The 19,839-nt window shown below is 49.3% G+C and overlaps 4 protein-coding genes across 4 annotated transcripts; 1 reads left to right on the top strand and 3 right to left on the bottom strand.

The window, feature by feature from the left end:
- Window positions 1-142: 142 nt before the first annotated feature.
- Window positions 143-6,202, bottom strand: FOIG_05501 (uncharacterized protein). Its single transcript, XM_031204118.1, has 4 exons — window positions 5,091-6,202; window positions 4,940-5,042; window positions 2,097-4,865; window positions 143-2,045 (listed from the first exon to the last, which is right to left on the bottom strand). Exons 1-4 carry the CDS (start codon window positions 5,276-5,278, stop codon window positions 660-662), a joined length of 4,446 nt encoding a protein of 1,481 aa, XP_031065947.1. The 5' UTR covers window positions 5,279-6,202; the 3' UTR covers window positions 143-659.
- A 954-nt stretch (window positions 6,203-7,156) lies between these two features.
- On the bottom strand, window positions 7,157-7,342 carry FOIG_05500 (uncharacterized protein; the record flags this gene model as incomplete). The annotated part of the gene is made up of 1 exon (XM_031204117.1): window positions 7,157-7,342. One exon carries the CDS (start codon window positions 7,340-7,342, stop codon window positions 7,157-7,159), a length of 186 nt encoding a protein of 61 aa, XP_031065946.1.
- Window positions 7,343-9,974: 2,632 nt separating this feature from the next.
- On the top strand, window positions 9,975-10,615 carry FOIG_05499 (uncharacterized protein). The gene has a single exon (XM_031204116.1). It carries the CDS (start codon window positions 10,004-10,006, stop codon window positions 10,349-10,351), a length of 348 nt encoding a protein of 115 aa, XP_031065945.1. The 5' UTR covers window positions 9,975-10,003; the 3' UTR covers window positions 10,352-10,615.
- A 4,631-nt stretch (window positions 10,616-15,246) lies between these two features.
- Window positions 15,247-17,582, bottom strand: FOIG_05498 (uncharacterized protein). The gene is made up of 2 exons (XM_031204115.1): window positions 17,308-17,582; window positions 15,247-17,248 (listed from the first exon to the last, which is right to left on the bottom strand). The coding sequence occupies exons 1-2, from the start codon at window positions 17,443-17,445 to the stop codon at window positions 15,599-15,601; spliced, it is 1,788 nt and encodes a 595-aa protein (XP_031065944.1). The 5' UTR covers window positions 17,446-17,582; the 3' UTR covers window positions 15,247-15,598.
- Window positions 17,583-19,839: the final 2,257 nt, after the last annotated feature.

Below are 19,839 nucleotides of genomic sequence, written 5' to 3'. Positions count from 1 at the left end.
GACTCCAGACACGGGAGGCGCGTGCCTTGTGGGGCATGATTCCCGTTGCGGCCCGGATGCAGGAACGGGTGTTGGCCGGACCTTAAGTCAATCTTGACCAACATAACACGGGCGAATACATGTGCGTATAGCACCTAGAAGGCAACTGTCAAGTAGCAAAATGCTGGGTATCATTTGCTCAGAGTTCATGTCTATGAATCTCATAAGCCCTAGCCACTAATTCCGACTTTGCAAAAAAGAAGCATCTGGTAGCTTCAACGAGAAAAACTAAGACAACCACAACGCGCTTCGAATAACATCATAAATCAAAGCATCATGCATTACAAACAAAGCCTCCTGCCAGTCAAACTCCTGTGTATCCTCTGCCAAATCGCACCCTGCCTTTCGTCCTTGGACCAGAACAAAGCGCCGCCCTCCATCATGTTTTCAGCCCCGTCCACCTTTTACTGCCGTCACCTGGCTTCGATCCGCATCCCTGAAGTGTTATCCAAACAAAATGCAATTAGCAAAAACTACCACGGGTCGTGGTGACAAAACAAAAACAAAACATATCATGTGTGGGGTATCTCCCGGACCTGGAAGCCCTAATTACCGGCCGATTTGTGGTGGCTAGGTAATCAGTCTGTCTGTTGTATAATGCCGTTCAACGGCTGCGATTATTATGAGGTTGCCATATAGTAGTGTTGGCTAGTGTCGAATTGGAAAGGTTTCGAAAAGTCCATCTTCACATCATCCCAGTCCGGTTCTTGCAACGATGGCGGGTCGAACAACGCTGCGGGATCAATGCCCATTACACCACTCGCGTCCAAAGTGTTGGTCATGTTCAGAAGCAGATCGGTATCCATGTTATGCCAGTCCATATTAACGTCAATGGCTGCACCTTCTGGGAGATCGCTGTTGGGCTCGCTGCTGCCAGTATCCTTGACCGAGTCAGGTGTGTCTCTGGGCGTCAAATAGCTAAGAGCGTTGAGGTCATAGTAGGGGTTATCGTAAAATCCGTACCCGCGCTCGACTCCGAGGTTGTTCACCAGCATCTCCGTGTCGATGGTCGCATTGGCCCAAGGATCAACTGCAGTCGATTCAGCCGCCTTGATATCCGCCATCTTGGGAGTTGTACCAGCTTTGAGGCCGGTCTTGTCTTGGGGTTTGCCCATACTGCTGGCCGATCGCTTCATACCGGCATCGGTAATAGACACAGGAGTTGCCGCCATAGTGACAGGTGTCTGGCCTTGCTTGGAGTTGGTCAAGCTCATTGCAGCAGCTTCAGTGCCTGGTTCCCGCTTGATTGTGCCATCGGGCTCGAGTCCAAGGGCCAAGGCCAGGTTCTCCTGAGCAAACTTGAGAGGATCTTCTCGAGGCTTCGTGTGCTCCTCGTAGACATGTTGTTGAAGAGCTTGCTCAGTGCTATAACCAGTGGTTGAAAACTCGCACTCGGGTTCCTTGCAGAGAAAGACTGGCTTAGGTGGCAACTGTGTTTCGGACGTCCTTCGGAGCTCAGGGGATCCTTTCTTGCTAATTTTAGGCGAAGGCGTAGCGCCCTGGGGTGTCTGTCCAGTCTTTTGCTTCTTGCGTGCTGTCGGCAGCTGCAGGTTGAGCTCCTTTGACGGTGCGACATAAGTTGGGTTGCCATGAGGAGGCAACTGGAAGGGGGGCCGAGCGCTTGTAGGAGCTTCTGGGGCCCGTGAGCCCTTATTGCCTCCCTTGGGAGTAGCATTCTGAGGTTGAGAGTTCCGGCGACCATTCTCGGCGTTGGCAGGAGCTGCTTGTCCTCCCGGTGGTTGCGTCGGCTGATCAGGTTGAGGTTGAGGTTGCTGCTGTTGAGAAAATGGCTGTTGTGGTTGGGCAGCCTGGGCATTCTGATTGTGGGGTGTGGCTTGTCTGTTAGGATTATTCAGGCCTCTGGCATACACGCTCGCCGCGAGATCCTTCGCCATGCTCTCCAGCATATTTCGAGCCTGATCGATTTCCACAGCTCGCATCGTGAACACGCTTTTAGGCACAGACATCTTCTCGCCATCAGAGAACTGCTTGAGGATCCTCCATCGCTGTTCTGGGTTAGTGCATGCCATCCATGATACAACTGGACGTAGACTTACAGTTCGGAAGAACATCTTTGCTCTTTGGTCATCACGCGTGAGACCATACCATCTGCTCAAACCACGGCCAATCTTGCTCATATCAACCACAATTTTCTTGAGCTTGTCAGCTGTCTCCTGGTATTCCTGCTGTGACATCGGAATCTCAGGATCGTTCTCTCGCACAGATTGTCGTTGCTCTTCTTGTCCTAGTGCCTTTAGACGCGCCAGTATCTCGTTTCCACCTTGAGGAGGCATCTGGCCTGCCTTGTTCATCTGTGCCCTCATCATCGCTTCGTACTTGGCTCGCTGCTCTGGTGTGAGCGCTGCAATTTGCTGAGGAGTCAACATTCTTGGGCCTTGGGCCTGCTGTGGCTGGTTGGGCTGTGACGCTGGTCTCGCGGGTGCTGCCTTTGCAGTTTCGGGTACGTCGATGGTATCGTCGTTGCTCGGGCGCTTGAGGTTCTTCGGGGCGGATGCTGGCGATGGGTTCGGAGGCTGTGCTCGGTTGTTGGCAGGCTGAGGGCGAGCATTTCGTGCTTGCTCTGGAGTCACGCTTGGTTGTTTCTGAGCCGCTTGTTGAGCAGCATTAGTCGGTCCCATGTTGTTGGCTCCTGGCATGTTCTGGGTTTGCGGTGCTTGGTTTGGCTGGGGTGGTTGTTGAAGCTGCATTTGTGTCGGGGGAACACCCATCTGGTTCTGCATACCTGGCTGGCCTTGACTTGGATTACGAGCTTGCACTACATGAGCCTGGGCTTGTTGGTTTCGCATTTGCAGCGCCTGCTGGTTCGCCCAGGAACTCCTCTTCATCTGGAGAATCGCATTGCGCAATTGTTCTTCGGACGCTTGAGCGAACTGAGGTCGATTCCGAAGTGTCGCTATTTCGTGCGGAGAAACCTGCAGGATGTGTGCTGGTATGTTGAGAGGCATCTGTGGTCGTCCTGCTTGTAGGGGATTGGGTCCAGGTCCACCTGGCGCTTGCATGCCAGGGTTGGCATTGTTTTGTCCTGGCTGCTGCGGTTGTTGCTGTTGAGGTGAAAGCTGCTGTCCTGGCTGGCCCGGTTGCTGCTGTTGCATGATACTAGCGCGTCGCTGAAGGGCGAGTTGGAACTGCCTTTGCTGAACGGCTGCCAGTTGCGTCCGTAGTTGCTGAGGAATGTTGTTTTGCTGAAGCCAGATCTTGAGCTGTCCCCATTTCTTGACCTCTGGGGGAAGCTGAGCCTGGAGCTGGGTGAGGACTTGAGGAGGTAATTCCATAGAGTCCATCATAGCCAGCTGCTGGTTCGGGGCCAGCCGAGGCATCTGCATTTGCTGCGGGTTGCCATTCATAGGCACTCCATTTTGCGGCTGCTGCATGTTGACTGACATTTGTCCAGCACCGTTAGGGTTCATCTGGTTCATCTGGCTTGGAGGTCGGTTCGCCATTTGCCCTGGAGGAAGCTGTCCACCATTATTTAGGCCCATTTGCTCATTGCGCTTTGACTGCCAACGCTGCATTACCTCATTCAACTTATCCGGAGTCAGACCGCTCACAATCTGACGTTGCTCTTGCGGTAGACTTGCCAGCATGTTCTGGAAAGTCTGGTTGTTAGGCCGCTGTGCTCCTTGGTTGAACCGCTGGTCCCCGAACTGAACACCGCCTTGTCCAGCAGCCTGATTCATGTTGCCAGGCCGAGAAACAGGTGTGTTAAGGGTGTTCATTGCAGGACTTTGGGAAGGCTGCATGTTGGCTGCCATTCCTGCCTGATTTTGCATCTGCTTCATCTGCTGTGCCTGCAGTTGTGCCTGTGACTGCTGCGAGACTTGGTTCATCTTCATTTGCTGAAGATTCATGTTCTGCTGAGGCTGTTGCGGCGGTCGCTGGCCTTGATTGGGGCCTTGCTGGCTGGGTGCGTTCTGGCCCATCGGTTGGGGCGTCGCGTTTCGATTCGGTCCGGCGCTGGCAGGTACTACCATCTGACCGGCTTGCTGAGCCATCAAACCATTCATCTGCTGTTTCTCAATGCTATCCATGTTGGGTGCGAAAGAGTTATAATCGTTATTGCCTTGATTGCCATTCATCATGCCATGCTGCTGCTGCCCTTGTTGAGGGATCTGAGCCTGTTGCTGGCGAAGACCTTGCTGACTTGCCTGCTGCTGCATCATGGGTGCTTGATTGTTGTTGGGATTCTGTGCCATCCCTTGCGGCTGTTGGCCCTGTTGAATTCTGGCCATATTCGCTTTAAGAACTTGGAAGGCCTGGTTCTGATAAAACCACATCAAAGGATCTTTGCCCTGTGCAGTGAGTTCGTTCATCTGCGTGGGGGTTATCCTTTGAGAAAGTTGCATTCGGGTGTTTTGTTTCTGCTGATCCGAGGCAGTGTTAAACATCTTTTGTGCAAGCTCGCTAACCTTAACTCTGTCTTGTTGCGAAAGCCGTGCCATGTCAGATGGGAATGAAGTTTGTTGAGGTCGGTTCTGTCCTCCAGCCATACCTACCATCTGCTGGCCTGGGCCCATCCCACGACCAGCTTGGTTCGGCATGCCCATGTTCATTCCGGCATTCATCGGTAATTGTTGTTGTGCTTGGTTCATCTGGCCACCTTGCATCGGGTGCTGCATAGACTGGAAGCCTTGCTGAGGGCCTTGGCCCATGCCGCGTCCCATCTGCATGTTCATCATCGCTTGGGCTTGTGCTTGTGCCTGCGCTTGAGCGCTGACATTGATACTATTCTGGAGTGTGGGTTCATTGGCCTGGCGTCTCTTAAAGAATTCCATGATCTTATTACCCATCTCCTGATCGTAAGCTTCCTGTGATGGTTGTCAGCAGCGTGTCGGAAGGAGGGAGTTTAGGGTTCAGAAAACAGAAAATTAAAAGATCGTACCTTTGTAGCAGATTTGTGAAATGCTTCACGCTCAAAGTTACAGCCCCATTCAGCCCCTTTCATGTAGTCCCCTCCGTTCATGGCCAGAGAAATGTTGGTTATCCTTTGACAAGTCAGTAAGGTTCGTGACAGAGTTTAAGTAGAGCCATACAAGTTCATGGTCTTACCCATGCGATCAGAGATGGCTACATTGGCTTGCCAACATATGCCAGTGAATGGCTGTGTATGTTGGACAAGATTTTGGTACACTATCTGCTGCAGCTGATTGGGGGTCGGCTTGCGCATCGGTTGCTGCATCATCTGCCCGGCCCCAGCCATGTGCTGCATATTGGCCGCCATGGCCGCTTTCAAGTTGAGGGAACAAGACCCAGGCTAGCAAGCAGTAGATATCTCGACTGATAGTTTCGTCGTTTGAGAAGTAACTGGGCCAAGGTGAGGTAGCGAAAGTAAAAGTTGAGATAGATCACGAGATCAAAAATGCACAAAAGTATGTCGGGCAAGGCGGTGCAAAAGTATTGGCGGGGGGTTCCGTTTGGACAGTGGTTGACGAACGAGGTGGAGGTTGCGTCAAAGGAGCCTACGAAAACACAAGGCGATCCATAAAAGGGCGGTCGTTTGTGCAACAAGGCAGTTGTTCACCCTTGAAATTGGCCAAAATGAAATATGTTACGCGTGTCGAAAATGTGTTCGAGTATCGGGTTGTCGTCGAATGTTGCCGTACATTCAGTGCCAAAGCCGGGTCGAATTTGTGACGTCGCGAAGCGTTAGTTGGCGGCGGCAGAACTACTCTCGTCAAGTATTAAGGGAATTTATCTTTCGCACAGAGGCGGAAAGGCGGTGGAAGACTGCCAGGCGAGGCGTGATTCAGTCAACCTTTTATCGTCGAGACTGGCGGATTTGGAGGTTAATAGGTAGCGGATCGACTCGCGGTATTCGAGATGGTGATGGGCTATGGGTGAAGCGTCTAGAAAATGCAAAGTAACCAAATAAAGTCGAATAAGAAAAAGAAGGATCGCTAAGGTGGATGTGATGGTCGTCAAACAAACGACAAACGCCGTCAGAGTTGAAGCCCAGCAAGAGGAGAGAAGGAAGAAAACAGTCAAGTTCACCGATCGACCCAGGGCGGTGATGGTCAACGGTCTTGGTGTTGTTTTGGTGAAAAAGGTCGCAAGCGCCTCGAGTTGGGGGTTCCAAGATGGCAGCAGCACCTCAGCAAGACCTAGTGAGGTGGGTGTGGACTGTGGAATTTGGGCGGCGCCGGGCCACTAGCACTACCTTACCTTACCTTGCCTTACTACCAAGGGACCCTGGTCGCCCAAGCCATCCCGGTCAAGTCTGGTGTATGGGATGTATCTGATACCTTTTCCACTCTGTCAATCTGCTGTAGGTTTGATAGGCCAGAGGAGATACAGGGTCAGGGCGACTGCCGAGTTGGAGCAATTCACTTTTATGGAACTGACTGGACTGGACTGGGAATGACGACGACTTGGTCTCGATACTGATGACGGTAGCAATGAGTCAAGTCAATCACTGTATCTCGAGAGGCTTCAGAAGCGGTAAAGGTCATAAACACAGGTGAAGAGATAAGAAGATGACCATGTGATGGATGATACAGAAGTGGCAGCGAGAATTCCTCTTTGGGGTGGATGCTCATCACTGACGGGAGTGAATTTGATCCAATATCAACAAGGCCCTGCTTCCAAGAGACCTGTCGTCGCAGGGAGCAATAAAACTTGTGTCCTTGAACTAAACTGTCAAAAACAACTAATCTAAACACCTACTACACAATGCTACACTTACCCGAGTCTTTTTGTCTCTTGGGATAAAGATCTCAACTTTTCTTGTCTCCCCTTGCTTGTCCTTCCTGTCCTGTCTTGTCCTCACGGTTACGGCACTGCTGCCAAACGAATTCCAATTCCAGGCACGAGTCCACTATCAAACTCTAACCCCAAGAACGCCCCCATGTGTACCCTCAACCCGTAGATCCCTTCTCTTCACTCATCAAATGTTTCAAACATTCAGCTCTCTTGTCCCATCTCCTTCTCACTCACACGTGCAAATCGAGAGGAGCAGCTCATCAACCACGTAGACAGAAAAGAGGTCGATGGAACTTCCAAGGTCATGGTGGATAAAGCAGAGTCGCACTAGAGCCAAGAAGAGACGACGGGGGCATGGACAAGCGTCGGCAGGGCGCCTGGGCCTGAGCCTAGAGGGAGGCTATCCCTGAGTTGGACTGGTTCCGTTGGTGTGCGGTACCAGTACCTGACCGTCTGTCTCTTGTCTCTGTCTCTCCCGAGGACAGAACGAAGAGAACCCTGAGGCTTTGGAGGAAATCTCACACTGCACAGCCTTGGAGATGGCCTCGTCCAGGTACGTAACCATACCGCCATCTGAACCATGCATGTCGACTGCCTGCTGCCGCTTCTTCAGGTGTATGCGGCATTCTCAGCTTACAACCTGTTTCTCTTCAACGTCTGCTGTCTGTTTCACAGATGTTCAGCCCAGTGTGGCATGTAGGTTTTTTTGTGGGCGACCCCTCCAACTCATCCTCCTCTACCTATTTCCTTTAAGTATCCATATCCACCAAAAGTTGAGGCGTTGGTCGCATGAGCTAATGGGCGGCGTCTATCCGTCGTTGGACGGCCGCTAGAATCATTTCTCCAAATCAATGGATGGAAAGGTACAGCAGAGTACGATGAAAGTGCTGTGTTGTCTCTCCTAACCACGGATACCTGTGGTGTCTGGGATTGGCGACAGTTGAAACAAATGGCACCGAGCATCAGAGTAACGACCCTTGATCTCAACGGTGCACGGTCTAGCAAAACGTTTTGCAACAATGTTAAAAAAAAAACATGGCATTGCTCAATTTCAATTCATAAACTCTCCCTCTCTCCCTCTCAACGTTGATCAACCTTATATCGCCAAACAAGGTGCTGTTCAAGGATGTACCGCACATCAGTGGGGTAGACAAGACGTCGAACCTCAAACGGAAGTGAAGAGGAGGGAGAACCTGCGACAAAGCATTGGAGACAAAGGTGACACGCTTGCACGACGGGACAAGAACAAGAGGCACATTCACATTTCGACGACCCTGTCATTGGCCGAGTCCCCCCGTCGAGTGGGAGAGAGGAAGAATGAAAGAAGACCTAATCGAGGTTGAAAGAAATATCTCGACAAATTTAGTCTGGACAAAGCGAACGCTTTGACTGAATGTTTTTTGTTCTCCTTATCATATCAAAGGTCGAGCTCGAGTCTCATTGCACCCCCGGGCCTGGGACTGGGACTGGAGAAGTCCTGGTTGTTTGAAAAGGGCAGACATCCTTGTTTCCCTAGTCTGGTTGGGGAATTGTGAGGGCGCCCAGGTACGGTACCAGGTACTTTGATGGGCGCCAGCATTGACAGAGGATCTCTATTTGTTCTTGTCTTGTTTGAAGCCAGTCCTTGAGCACATTGCATTGTGTTTCTTGCATGCACATACACACACAGTTCTATTATAGGATCTCATTTCAAATGGCTTCCAAGGACAATCTGAGCATGATCAATCAAGATGCACTTTCAACAGGCTGCAGCGGCATGTCTGAAATGCAAGGCATGGTACAAAAAAAAAAAAAAAGGCGGCCCACCTGGGTCCAATGTATGAAGACTTCCACTTTCACTTCCACATACTTTGCCTTGCAGGAGGGAAGCGTTTGAAGGTGGTGGGATTGGTAGTTAGTGGTGGTGGTGGGCTGTCAGTCACTGGCCTTGGCTCGTGGATCATCCGTCACCTCAGCAGGACATGGTGCGACTTCTGACCAGGTAATGAATCGCCAGTAAATCTGGGTTGAAAGATAGGAGAGTTCCTGGTGCTCAGAGAACAATTGAATGAGATATTCAGCATCTTCTTTACGGTGGTGCTTGTGAATGGAGAGAGATTGACGGGGGTAGACAATAAGGGGACCCATTCTTGTGAAGGGATCTCATAGTCCAAACTCCACCTCATCAACGACCTCGACGGCACACCGTCCGTCAAGCCAAAAGACAAGTAGTTCCAACCCGAAACAGTTTTCAAAGAAAGAACTTGGAGCAGACTATGGCTTGTGAGTATATTCTCAGTCAGATATCTTATGATCATTGAAGTTCCCTGAATTCTTCAAGATGAATCTATGAGCATCTGCTAAGGCTAAGGTTCCTTGGAAAAAAGAGTTGGATGCGGAGATGCCACGAGGCCCGGGATGTCATCGTCGCACACACTCACGCACACCAGGCACTGACAGACGGATTGACTGAGCATCAGCAAGTCATTTCTTTCATTTCCTTTCATTTCATTTCATCAATAAAGGGGCGTGAAAGACTCTTCTCTCGATCATCTGTAAAAATTTTATGCCTACAACACAATCAATATGAATATCTATCCCAGACCATGCAAAGTCAATCCATTCATCTATCTTTCAAGTCTTTTAGCCTTTGAGTCTCTTGAGCTTCCCTTCTCTTCCCGCCCTTGGTCGCCTCACCAGGGAGCGTGGTCCTAAAACCCCTGCACATGCCCCCATGTGCATCTGGGAAGACCCCCGTCCGCTCACACCTTTTTTGGAGGCGCGCTCAGTTGCTCTCCATCGATGTGATAGTGTGAACTGTCGGCGCGTGATTTGCTAGATGATCTTGAAGAAAATCGACGATCTATGCTGCTCCCACTTTCAAAATTGGAGATATTGTGTGTATTTGGCCCTTTGAGATCAGGAAAACTTGACATTGAGGAGGATCAAAAAGGTGGAGGGTCCCTGGTCAGGCTGGCTTAATGCCGTCACCACCACCAATTCATTCATTCACCTTTTGGTGGTAAATGGTGGCTCCTGGCTCCTAGCTTGGCTGGGCTTAGTGCCACCGCTTTAGCTCCAGGTCAATTGGCCAGATGAAGAAAAAGCAGGGCAGTCGAGGGGTCCTCATGAATCTTCAGTCAGTTCTGACTGATTGTTGTGCTTGATCTGTGATGTTTTACAGTGATAATGTGATATGGTATCAGCAATACCACCATGTTTTTGTCTCACCCTTATCATGAATGTCTTGACATATGTGTAGATATGGATGTCAATGGCTGTCAGATCAAGCTGGGCATCTCAGCCCTGCCCAACTCCCTCCCCTCATGGGGTGAGGAAGTCCAGTCCAGTCCAGTCCATCCACTCACTCGAGGCGGAGAGGTCCTCACTGTACCTCCAACTCAAGTTCCAACCGCTGGAGCACCACTGGATGTGGATCTCTGATCTCATCTCATCCTCACTCACAAGCCTCTTTCTCTTCTCCTCTGTCAGCTTTACACCTGAATTGCGTCGATGTCTGTTTTCAGCCTCGGTCCAAGAATGTCAAACTTTGCATGGTGTATTGCTCCCCTTGCTGACCATCAAAGGGAATAACTCTGGTAGCGTCGAATTCTAAAATCGCCCGGACCCTGGCATTTTTTATCTGGTCTGGCCTGGCCTGACTTTGATGAACTGGGGGCTGGCCCTCCAAGATCCAGACCAACGGGACTCAAATTGGGATTCTCGATCGTCCCGCTTACGATCCAACCGTTGGTGGCGTATCTCTTTCTCTCTGTCATCTCATCCTCCTCACTTGATACTGCGTTTGTTACAGTGGTGAATGGTTAACATACACATACAACTGAAGTCGAATTAGCTGACATTCATATGTATATGCAAGTCTTAGTTCACCTTCCTTTTTCTCCTCTTGTTTCTTTTTCCTCGCAAGTGATTGCCCACTGCAACCTTTTCAGCGCCCAGCTGATGAACCATCCCATTCATCCCGTAAAAGTTCAACCCAGTCCAAACACATGATCCAGATGCATCTCCCGAGACACACATCACCCGGGAATCCTATCAGCGGTTCTGTCTCTATACAAAACCAGATTGTGTCTTTTGATCGTGACTCATCCAATAGGAAGTTATGTTCTCGCGGTTTTTTTTTTTGAAAGGGGCACAGAATATGCTGCAAGGTACCGACACTGAAGCCAGTGGATGGGACATCTACCCTGCATCAGACATCTTTTCGATTGACGCTGCCAAGACGGACGGACAATTTGAAAGAGATCTTGGCTCGTATGAAGAGAGCTGGACTTTAGGCGTTCGTCTTGACTCGTAATACGATTATTGTGTACATAATATACAGATGCTCCTTGCGTTAACCCAGGCTCTTGGTACGGGCAGGGGCAAATATCTCGAATATCCAGTCGGAATTCACAGAGCGTTATGTCCTTTTCACGCGACTCGCATGTCCTGACAAGTGCCGTCGATCAACCATCACCGCCTCGATAGCTTTACAGCCTCAGACTTTACTGATCGCCATCATGAGAAGAAGAGGCATTGTATTTCTTCATGTCGGTATGATTGCCATATCTCGTATGTGATTGCAGTAACACAAGCCTCAAAGTCAGGCTGTATTTTTTGCTGTCTTCTTCTTTTCCTTGTCTCTTTCTGCCCAGCGACGATCCGCTTTAGCTCCCGCATCAACATGTGGCTGGTGAGATCTGACAACCAACCCCACCATTTTCCCCAAATGGAGACTTTTCGCCTTCAGAAACTCTATTGAAGAGATTCGGATGATTTTTGTTTCTCAGGACGAAACGTTACTCTTAGCTGAGGTCTGTTATTGAGCTTTGGTAGCTCAATGGCATATGTTGTGTGTATCTGATAATCTCACCATCTCAGTCTATGGTTGCCTCATCACTAAGAATAACATTCGTGCTACCTCAGTTTCAAGCCGCTGCCTGAATTGCGTGTATGCCCCAAAAGTATGGAGAATGTCTCACTGCAGCTCCTCTCTGCTCAAAGAATCCTCTCCTCTTCCCTTTATTCGCCTTGTCCTGCCCTCCTTTGTCCGCTCAGCCATGTTATGCCATGCCATGCCATGCCCCTGCAGCTGTCCAAGAATCAGCCTGTGCCGTGCGCTTTGACATTGGCCCATGCCCGGACAAATCCGTTCGTTCGTGTTTCTTCAGCTGGATGTATCTTTTTTTTTCTCTTTCAAGATGTCTCTCCAGATCGACGAGATCTACTTGTTATTGTTGATCTGCGTATGCGTAAACAGCTTGACTCGTTTGTAATTACGTCCCGAACTAGTTGACGACGCCCACGGAAGGAATAGTTCATGGCCTAGTTCGTGATGGTCTTATCCTAGACAGAGACGATGCCGTTTGGCGCCGGGAGGCTTCTGGAGCTATTGTCTCCAAATATTTTCCTCGCCCTTTTTGGTAGACCTGCCTGAAGAGGACGAGGACCAACAACAAAACTCGTAATGTATATTGGACTTTCAGCCAGCAAACATCGTATCTCACCTATTGTTGTGGTCGAGTCACGATAGAACCATGAATTGCCGAATCGATCACGTCAGCCAACTACGTATGTTCGGGACACCAACGTGGCTGATGCCCCTGGCATGTTCTTCCGGCTTCAGGCTGATATTTTGAATCAGAGGGTTATTGTTCACTCGGGAGGCCCTCAGACTTAAAATGAACTTCGAGAGCATTCATTTCAAGGCATTGTATTGTGCTTTGCAAATGGGATGCTATAGTTAACGCTCAATATAATAAGAGTCTAATTGCATTCAACGATCGACCCAGCTAGCCGGGAGCCTGTGGAATGTGGATGGAATTCCAAAATATCGCCACAGACAGGGGCAGGCCAATCCATCCATCCATGCCGATTTAGCTGTTTGCTTTTCCTCTTTTGTCATGCTGCATCTTAACAGGTTCCATCGAGACGCATTCACATGATTCAAGCAGAGTTGGGCTCTTGTTTCAAACGGTTACGGTGCTGGGCTGTGCTGTAGATTGATAAAAAGAAAAGACTCGCCCACAAAAGACAGTTTGACAAACGGCACAGAGAATGTTTTAGAGACAACGAACGAGCCTCTCACACGTGTTGAGAGCTATCGCTGTAGCTGGATGTGTCGCCAAGAAGCGAAAATCAGGGTTCCGTGACAGGGAATAGCCCTGTAAACGCCAACGCCGACGCCATGAGCACCTGTCAATCAATGAATGAGGGACCCATCTTCAATCAAATTGAGCCACAGACAACATTTCATTTCAAAAGGGGGCACAGCAGCAGCAGCAGAATACATACGGAGGCAATTGCCACAGATTTCAGCGCTGTTCGTTTCAGAGGCTGGTTTGTTTGCCTGGCCTGTCCATTCTCCTGTTATTTCCATGTCTGTCAATCTCTTCTGTCTGCCACGTTTTGACCATGGTAGTACTGTCTAAGAGGAAATGCCTTGTTTCATGTCTGCAGTAAACTTTGCAAAAGCACAACTCATCGTGCAATGGACAACGCTTTGAGCTTGTAATGCATACGAGTTGACATTGAAGCAGCGTCATCTGTCAAGCCTCAATCGTGATCTTGCAGTGTCTTGTCTGTAGATCAAGGCCGAGCCAAGGTTCAGTATCACAATCTACATCAGCATCAGTTCATCATACAGATTCGACTTGCAAAGGACGAGAACCTGACATCACTAAACCAGCAAACTTTCAAGTTTCGTCCGAATCCGGGAGCGCCACAGGTATTGGACCAAACCTTGAACTGATCATGGCGAAGCCATCGTTGATGTTGTACCAATCATGAGCACCGTTGGTTCTCGTCTGTCAAGCCCTTTACCGAAAAATTTGTAGACGGACGTTGAAGGGCTCGAGTACCTGAATGGTTCTGTGAGGGCCTTCATCGGCTGGGCCGTTCTGAACGGCGTGAAGCAATTCAGTTCCTGGGCTAGACCTGGCTACGGCCTAAACTTACGAGGCCCAGGTGTTTGTACGACAGTACATGCCGTGCATACAGGGTGTCGATGATGATGCCTGGTGCAACAGCAGAACTACCAACTGATGTAGGAGAACGCGAGACCACGATGCTTTTCTCAAGTTGCATGGGCTGGTAGTTATGGGACCCATACAGTCTTTTTGTACATCAAGTTAGGTGGTCCTCCCAACGCCCGCATATCCTTTGACTTGTGATGGCCTCTAGAGACATTATCGAAATGATCGTCTCGACTGGAATGCGGGAGCCCAATAGCGTCGCTCGTTCCTGATACCATGATCGCCTAACTTCTCTAAGAATTGTGGAACATTCCGAAACGTTTTATTAGACTTGTCAAACTGGCACGTTTGTGGGACCAAAGTTCCGTTGACTACACAGGTTGTTGCTTGGGACGACGGTACCTTTTACAGCCATTGAGCATTGAGATATCCTTGATGGACATGAGGTAAACTAGGTAAATTTGCGTAGAGGTACGCAAGAAACTTATCTTCTCACAGCAGTAGGCGTCCATAAACATGTGATAGGTGGCATCGTGTTGTAAGAGGGGGACTATTAGGGCTCCCCATTGAAACATCGAGAACTTCAGAAGGAGAACCAGCTTCGATTGCAACCAGCCAACACGCGGGTAACATGGCCTGTTTTCTTATGGAACAAGGCAAGCATACCGAACCTGATGCTGAGCTGGAACAGCACTTATCCCAGTATTGACAAAGCCAGCCGATGATGAGAGCAGATACTCCCGTGACGTAATACTCCTCAAAGATGCTCAACTCATGTATATGCACACACACAAATTGGCCCTGTATGTGAGGTTATTGATGGCCGCTTGAATATGCCAAAATTGTATAACCTACATTGCACTGTTATAGAGTTGCTAGTGATGTTGTTCATCGAAGATAAAACCACCGAGCTACTGGGTTCGATTAACATAGGATCTATCTATATAAAACCGACATAAAGGCCATGAGTATATCCATGAGAGGAGAGCCAGAATGTTTGAATTAATCTCATATTCCCTATGCCGCATGATGCAAAAAGAGGTTTGACATGCGCTTCAACGAAGCTCTTAGGTATGCGTTGCAAAGCCATACTCTGCCTGTTGAGTTCAAAGCATATTTGTTGACGCTGGCAAAATACGAGTCTAGAAAAGAACACCTCCAGATATACAAGAACAAGTAGGAGAGGCCAATGCATATGTTAATGATAAGGAATATGACAGCCGGCATATCACGGGCCCCTTTATCTCTACAAGCAGTAGTTTGGATACCATCAAATGCTGACTTGAGGATGAGGTTCTAGTGTTCCCAGTTCAACCCAGAATCCACCTATAAAGGAGCGTTATCTCAAAAGCATTGAGCAAGTGAACATCGCCAACATCAGTCTTACACGCCGAGGTGACCTAGTGGGACAAACAAGAGTAAAATAGACGCACTCATGCGTACTTCTCATTTGAGAAGACCACGCGGAGCAGTATGTCTACTGAGGCAGTGATGCCCGAGGTGGTTAATCAAGTATAAATCAGATCTATCGAAACGCACTCTCTTGATCTCTTGATATCTGTTACCCCGTGACCATCACTCACGCCTAGCGATATGGATGGAAAGTCATGACCGACCAATCACACGCTACACCACGGTAAGAACATATATGCAGAGAATACATTACTAATAACAATAACCATAACTATACATGTACATTATCTTCCTAAATACGTAACAGGCTTTCAGTATGCGCTACCGCCCCTTTCATGATGAGCTTAAAATGGCAAACCGGATCCCAGAAATACTCCCTCGCCATCATATAGAACATGTAAATAAAGCACAAACTTATGATACAATACAAGATTTCAGAATCGTCTCTTTCAAGAACTGCTAGTGATGCTATATCAACCGGCAACAGCTCGGCCGACAGCACCAGCAATCTCGCCGAACAGAATGCCCTTGAACACGTTCTCGCCCATGGTCTGAGTCCAGGCGCCAGCCTCCTTGAGACGAGCCTTCCAGGCCTCCTTCTGCTCCTCACCCAGCTCCTCCCAAGTCTTGCCCGGGCCATGGACGGATGGCTCGTGGACATCAAGCTTGAGCTCTGGGGCCTGGCCGTCTTCACCGGCAGTTGCAGGAGGCACATCACCCTCGTAAACAACCAGAGTTTCACCAGCGGCAGTCTTGGCGATATCGCGACCTGCAAGTTTGGCAAGAAATTCGTCGGCTAAGAAGGCGGCGGGTGGGTGGTCGGGGCTGCGCAGACTGCCATGCCATGATGGAAATATCTTCTGCACACCAAGAACTGGGCGAGATCCGCCATAGAGCTCGAGAACAGTCTGCGCAACGAGGGCCATGATAAGCGCGAAGATGGCCATTGTGATGCCAAGACCACGAGAGGAAACACCGCGGGACTTCATAGCTGTGACGTAGCGAACAGGACGAGGAGGTCCCTTCGGATTGCGGGGAGACTTATCGACGTGCTTCGCAAGGGGAATGCTGTGGACAGCGACCGTCTTCTGGAGAGATGTGCTGGCGAGTTTGATGTACTGTTGGCGAAGGTTGTTCTTGGGTGTCTGAAAGTGAGAGAATGCCACTCCAGTAATATTGTCTGTTCCATGGACTTCCTTGAGAGTGTGTAGGTGCCACAATTTAGCAAGCAACTCAACAGTGCCGCCTGTTGTGTGTTCTAGTGTATAGAGCGAAACGGATGAATCATGGCCTGCAACGGCAATGATGAACTGTGTATTGCCGAGGGAGTTCAGAGGAGATGCTGGAGGTGACAGGTTCGCAATAGCAAGAGCGGTTGCAGAAATCTTCCTTGGTATCCTAGCATTGATAGAAAGGCGTGCGTCTGGCTGGCCTTCCTTGGGTAATCTCAACGCCTGTATCACAACTCCGCTTCGCTTGGGTAAATTGGACGCAGCGACGAGGAAGTGAGGGCTTAGATAACGAATTGCTCGGAAGGCAGGTCGTTCGCCATGGTCGTCTGGCATAACGTATACCCGCTGTGGTTCGCTGGTCTCCTTGGCGCTGACCTTGACAAGATATAGTTCGTACTTGTAGCAGTATGCAACCTGAAACTCATTCTCTGCTGTTTGCACAATATCCAAATCCTCGGCCTCCTTGTCTAGTTTCAGAACACTTCGTAGTTTGGCTGTAGCACCCGCGGCGTCGAAGATAGCCAGCTGGGGCTCCTTGCCCATCGCTGTAGCTGCAGCACCAGTCGTTCCCGCAATGCGCAATAGTCGCTGATATGTATCAAGGTCGGGATTTTCGAAGAGAGAGGTACGCGCGACCTCTGAGATGTTGGCATCGGGTGTCTTAGCCCCAACGGCAGTGCGCAGCTTCGAAGGGTCGACGCTTAGGATTCGGAGGTGTTCATTCTTGCCCTTTGCGATGCTATCTGGGCTGGAGTTGACGCCGGCGTAGAGATATGTGGTCTTTCCCTTGTGAGGGCCGACTGCCAGGGACATAACGCTGTCTTCATCGCGTGAAAGGTTGATCTCTCCAGCGGTTCGGAGCTCTGTTTGAGAAACACTTTCGAGGACAGTCTGCGCATCTCGTTAGCCAGTTACTATGTGCAAGTCATTACCTGTAGACCTCGACTTACAATTTTGTTTCCAACACCAGAGCGACCAGCACCACCTCCACCACCTACGACTACTCGGGTTGAGTCCTCAGGGTCAAAGTCGACGGCGTAGAGAGGGTAATCGAGCTCAATACTCGAGCGAGGGAATGGTGGGGCCATGGTGGCGATGAGGCAATGCCTCTCTTGTGATATTTAGGGATTTGCGGAGAGAGGGGTTGTCTTCAACGGAGCCAAATTCGCAATGCGCCTGACAGAGATTGACGTGATGTTGATCGCGGGGTGTTTAGTGTTGAGGTGACGCTCGAGGCCAGATGTCGAGCTCGGAGCTTCCTGGTTGGCCAGGACAGGTCCCAGCCACACGTGGCGGCCACATGGTGTGGCTTGACTTATACAACCTTGGCGCTCATTTTCAGATCAAAGAATTTGAATTAACCGGGGGTTTTAATTGATGTGACTATAAATTAAAGCTAAAGGGACGGCATTAACGTCTTGATCAGGTACCTGTATAAGTATTAGGAAGTGGCTGATCCCTGTTAGCTCTTGACGGCGTCGAATACTGATAAACATGCCTCCGTAGGCGAGGTTTGATATTCACTGAGCATAAAGTGAGCACGACTCAGTCATGATGTCCTCCGAGAGATTGATAGTGGCTGTGGTATGATTTGAGTAGCTAGCTCATGATTTAGTTGTGTTATACTCCCATGACTTTGAAATGTGCATTTTGGCTAATCGTTTAACATCTTGTCAAAGCTATATCGGGTTATTTCGTATGGATCGAAATACTATTGAAACTTTGTTATGTGGCTTCAGCCTTTCACTACTCAACCTCATCGTAGGGTATAATATTGATTGGACGCAATATAACAATTTGGAAGGTACGCTTGTTGCAAAGATGAATTGCGCGAGAAGATACAGCGCTATTGACATACTGTAAGCCGGGGACCTGTGAAAATAAGATGAACAACTCCAAGGCGTACATCTATAAACCAAAAGAACCATGGCACAGCAATCAGCAAGACATGACATGGGAACCTTGAAGTTCATGTCCGCAGATCATGCATGTCACAGTGGCAATGAGTACAATTTGATTTTACGAGAATGATACCGTTCCCTATCCAGTGGCGAGAAAGCCGGATGCCAAAAAGTCCTCATTATAGAAGGTGATTCAGTTTGAGTTCCCGTTTTCAGACACGGTCAATGGGAATAAGCATCACGACGAGGCATAAATCCAGGGCAGTCCCTCGATTGGCTGATCACAATGACTCGGAACATTCAGCATGCGGCGTCAAGTAAACAACCATCCCATTTCGCTTTACCCCTTGTGCCAGACCAGATGAGGAACAAGCAGGTTACTCTTAGAAAGGAATCTCCGCATATTCTCTGATTTGGCTGCTTCATTAGCGTTGTTCTCGCAGCCACAGCTTCAGTGTCAGTTGACTGCGGCTAGCTGCAAGCCTTCCTTGCGTTGTGCATGTAAGTGACAAGTCAGCGACGGACCGTAGATTGTGAGGCAGAGAAGAAGAAAGAAGGAAGATAAGAATGGAAAAGAAAAAGCAATACGAATACATATGTAAGCAATCTTTGCATACGAGGCCTCCCTTTGTGATTAAGTGATGAAGTATTGGTGTCATCGGGCAACCAGAATCCTGTATGGCCTGGGGACTAAGGGGCACCTGGACTATAGCGTACAGTGCGGGCCGAGATGGTGTTGGTGTTAATGACTGCCAGGATGATGCTGGGAATACAGGCAGGAAATCAGATTCTCGTTCAGCTAAAGCAGATGACATGATCCGATAACGCGGGATAGCGCGATCACAGTGTGGGGGCCGGGTATGACAAGATGATAATACCACGGGATTACGTACCTAAAAGTATGTTGATGAAGATCAACTCTATCACAGATTATCGAGTATCAGACACAGAATCGAGATTACAGTAGGATCCTACCTTGGGTATGTATCGGGCACTGAGTGATACCTAATCCAAATAAGTACTGTAGGTGCCCAATTGTATACGTCCCTTGCTCTCTCTCATCTCACTACGACAATCTTGTAAAAGTGCGACTAATAACAACCCCTGCCTGAAGAAGTGTGATCTAATGTGAATCACCACCCATCTCCATGCACATAATATGACAGGATAGGAAACTAATGTGCCTTAGCCGCTAGCCGCCCAATGCCAAAAAAGTCAAAACCTTTTTTACTCGTTGCACCCCTGGCCAAGAGCCGAGATTGGAGGATGTGACGACAGCAGACCACACACACTGTAACACGGCCAGAGGCAAGAAAAACCAAGCACATGCATCTGCTAAAGCTAATATGGGTGTAAGCACACGCATGCTGTACCGTATGTATATGCACGTAGTGTAGCTGCATATCCTGTATGTACTGCAACACCCCTGCCCCTGGGAACATTCCCGTTGGTTTAACTGCCGCTAACTTCGGAGCATGCAACAACCGTCACAGACAGCACCAACGCCATACGTTTGCATGAGGTGGCTTTGGCCGTTGTCCACTGCCCAAGGTAAGGCGAGTCAGAGAGGGGGGGAGGGAG

The sequence above is a fragment of the Fusarium odoratissimum genome, assembly GCF_000260195.1.
Source record: "Fusarium odoratissimum NRRL 54006 unplaced genomic scaffold supercont1.7, whole genome shotgun sequence".
In the NCBI taxonomy this organism is placed as follows: Eukaryota; Fungi; Ascomycota; class Sordariomycetes; order Hypocreales; family Nectriaceae; genus Fusarium; species Fusarium odoratissimum.
The sequence above is the reverse complement of the archived record's forward strand: the minus strand, read 5'-3'. Positions and strand labels throughout refer to the sequence as shown.

Bases quoted from the DNA above. Each gene is read 5' to 3' on its own strand.
- FOIG_05501 (XM_031204118.1), bottom strand. From the start codon at position 5,278: ATGGCGGCCAATATGCAGCACATGGCTGGGGCCGGGCAGATGATGCAG. The intron at 5,043-5,090 runs GTATGGCTCTAC...GACTTGTCAAAG, and splicing joins ATGGGTAAGACCATGAACTT to GATAACCAACATTTCTCTGG. The intron at 4,866-4,939 runs GTACGATCTTTT...CAACCATCACAG, and splicing joins TTCACAAATCTGCTACAAAG to GAAGCTTACGATCAGGAGAT.
- FOIG_05499 (XM_031204116.1), top strand. From the start codon at position 10,004: ATGTCAATGGCTGTCAGATCAAGCTGGGCATCTCAGCCCTGCCCAACT.
- FOIG_05498 (XM_031204115.1), bottom strand. From the start codon at position 17,445: ATGGCCCCACCATTCCCTCGCTCGAGTATTGAGCTCGATTACCCTCTC. The intron at 17,249-17,307 runs GTAAGTCGAGGT...CGAGATGCGCAG, and splicing joins CTGGTGTTGGAAACAAAATT to ACTGTCCTCGAAAGTGTTTC.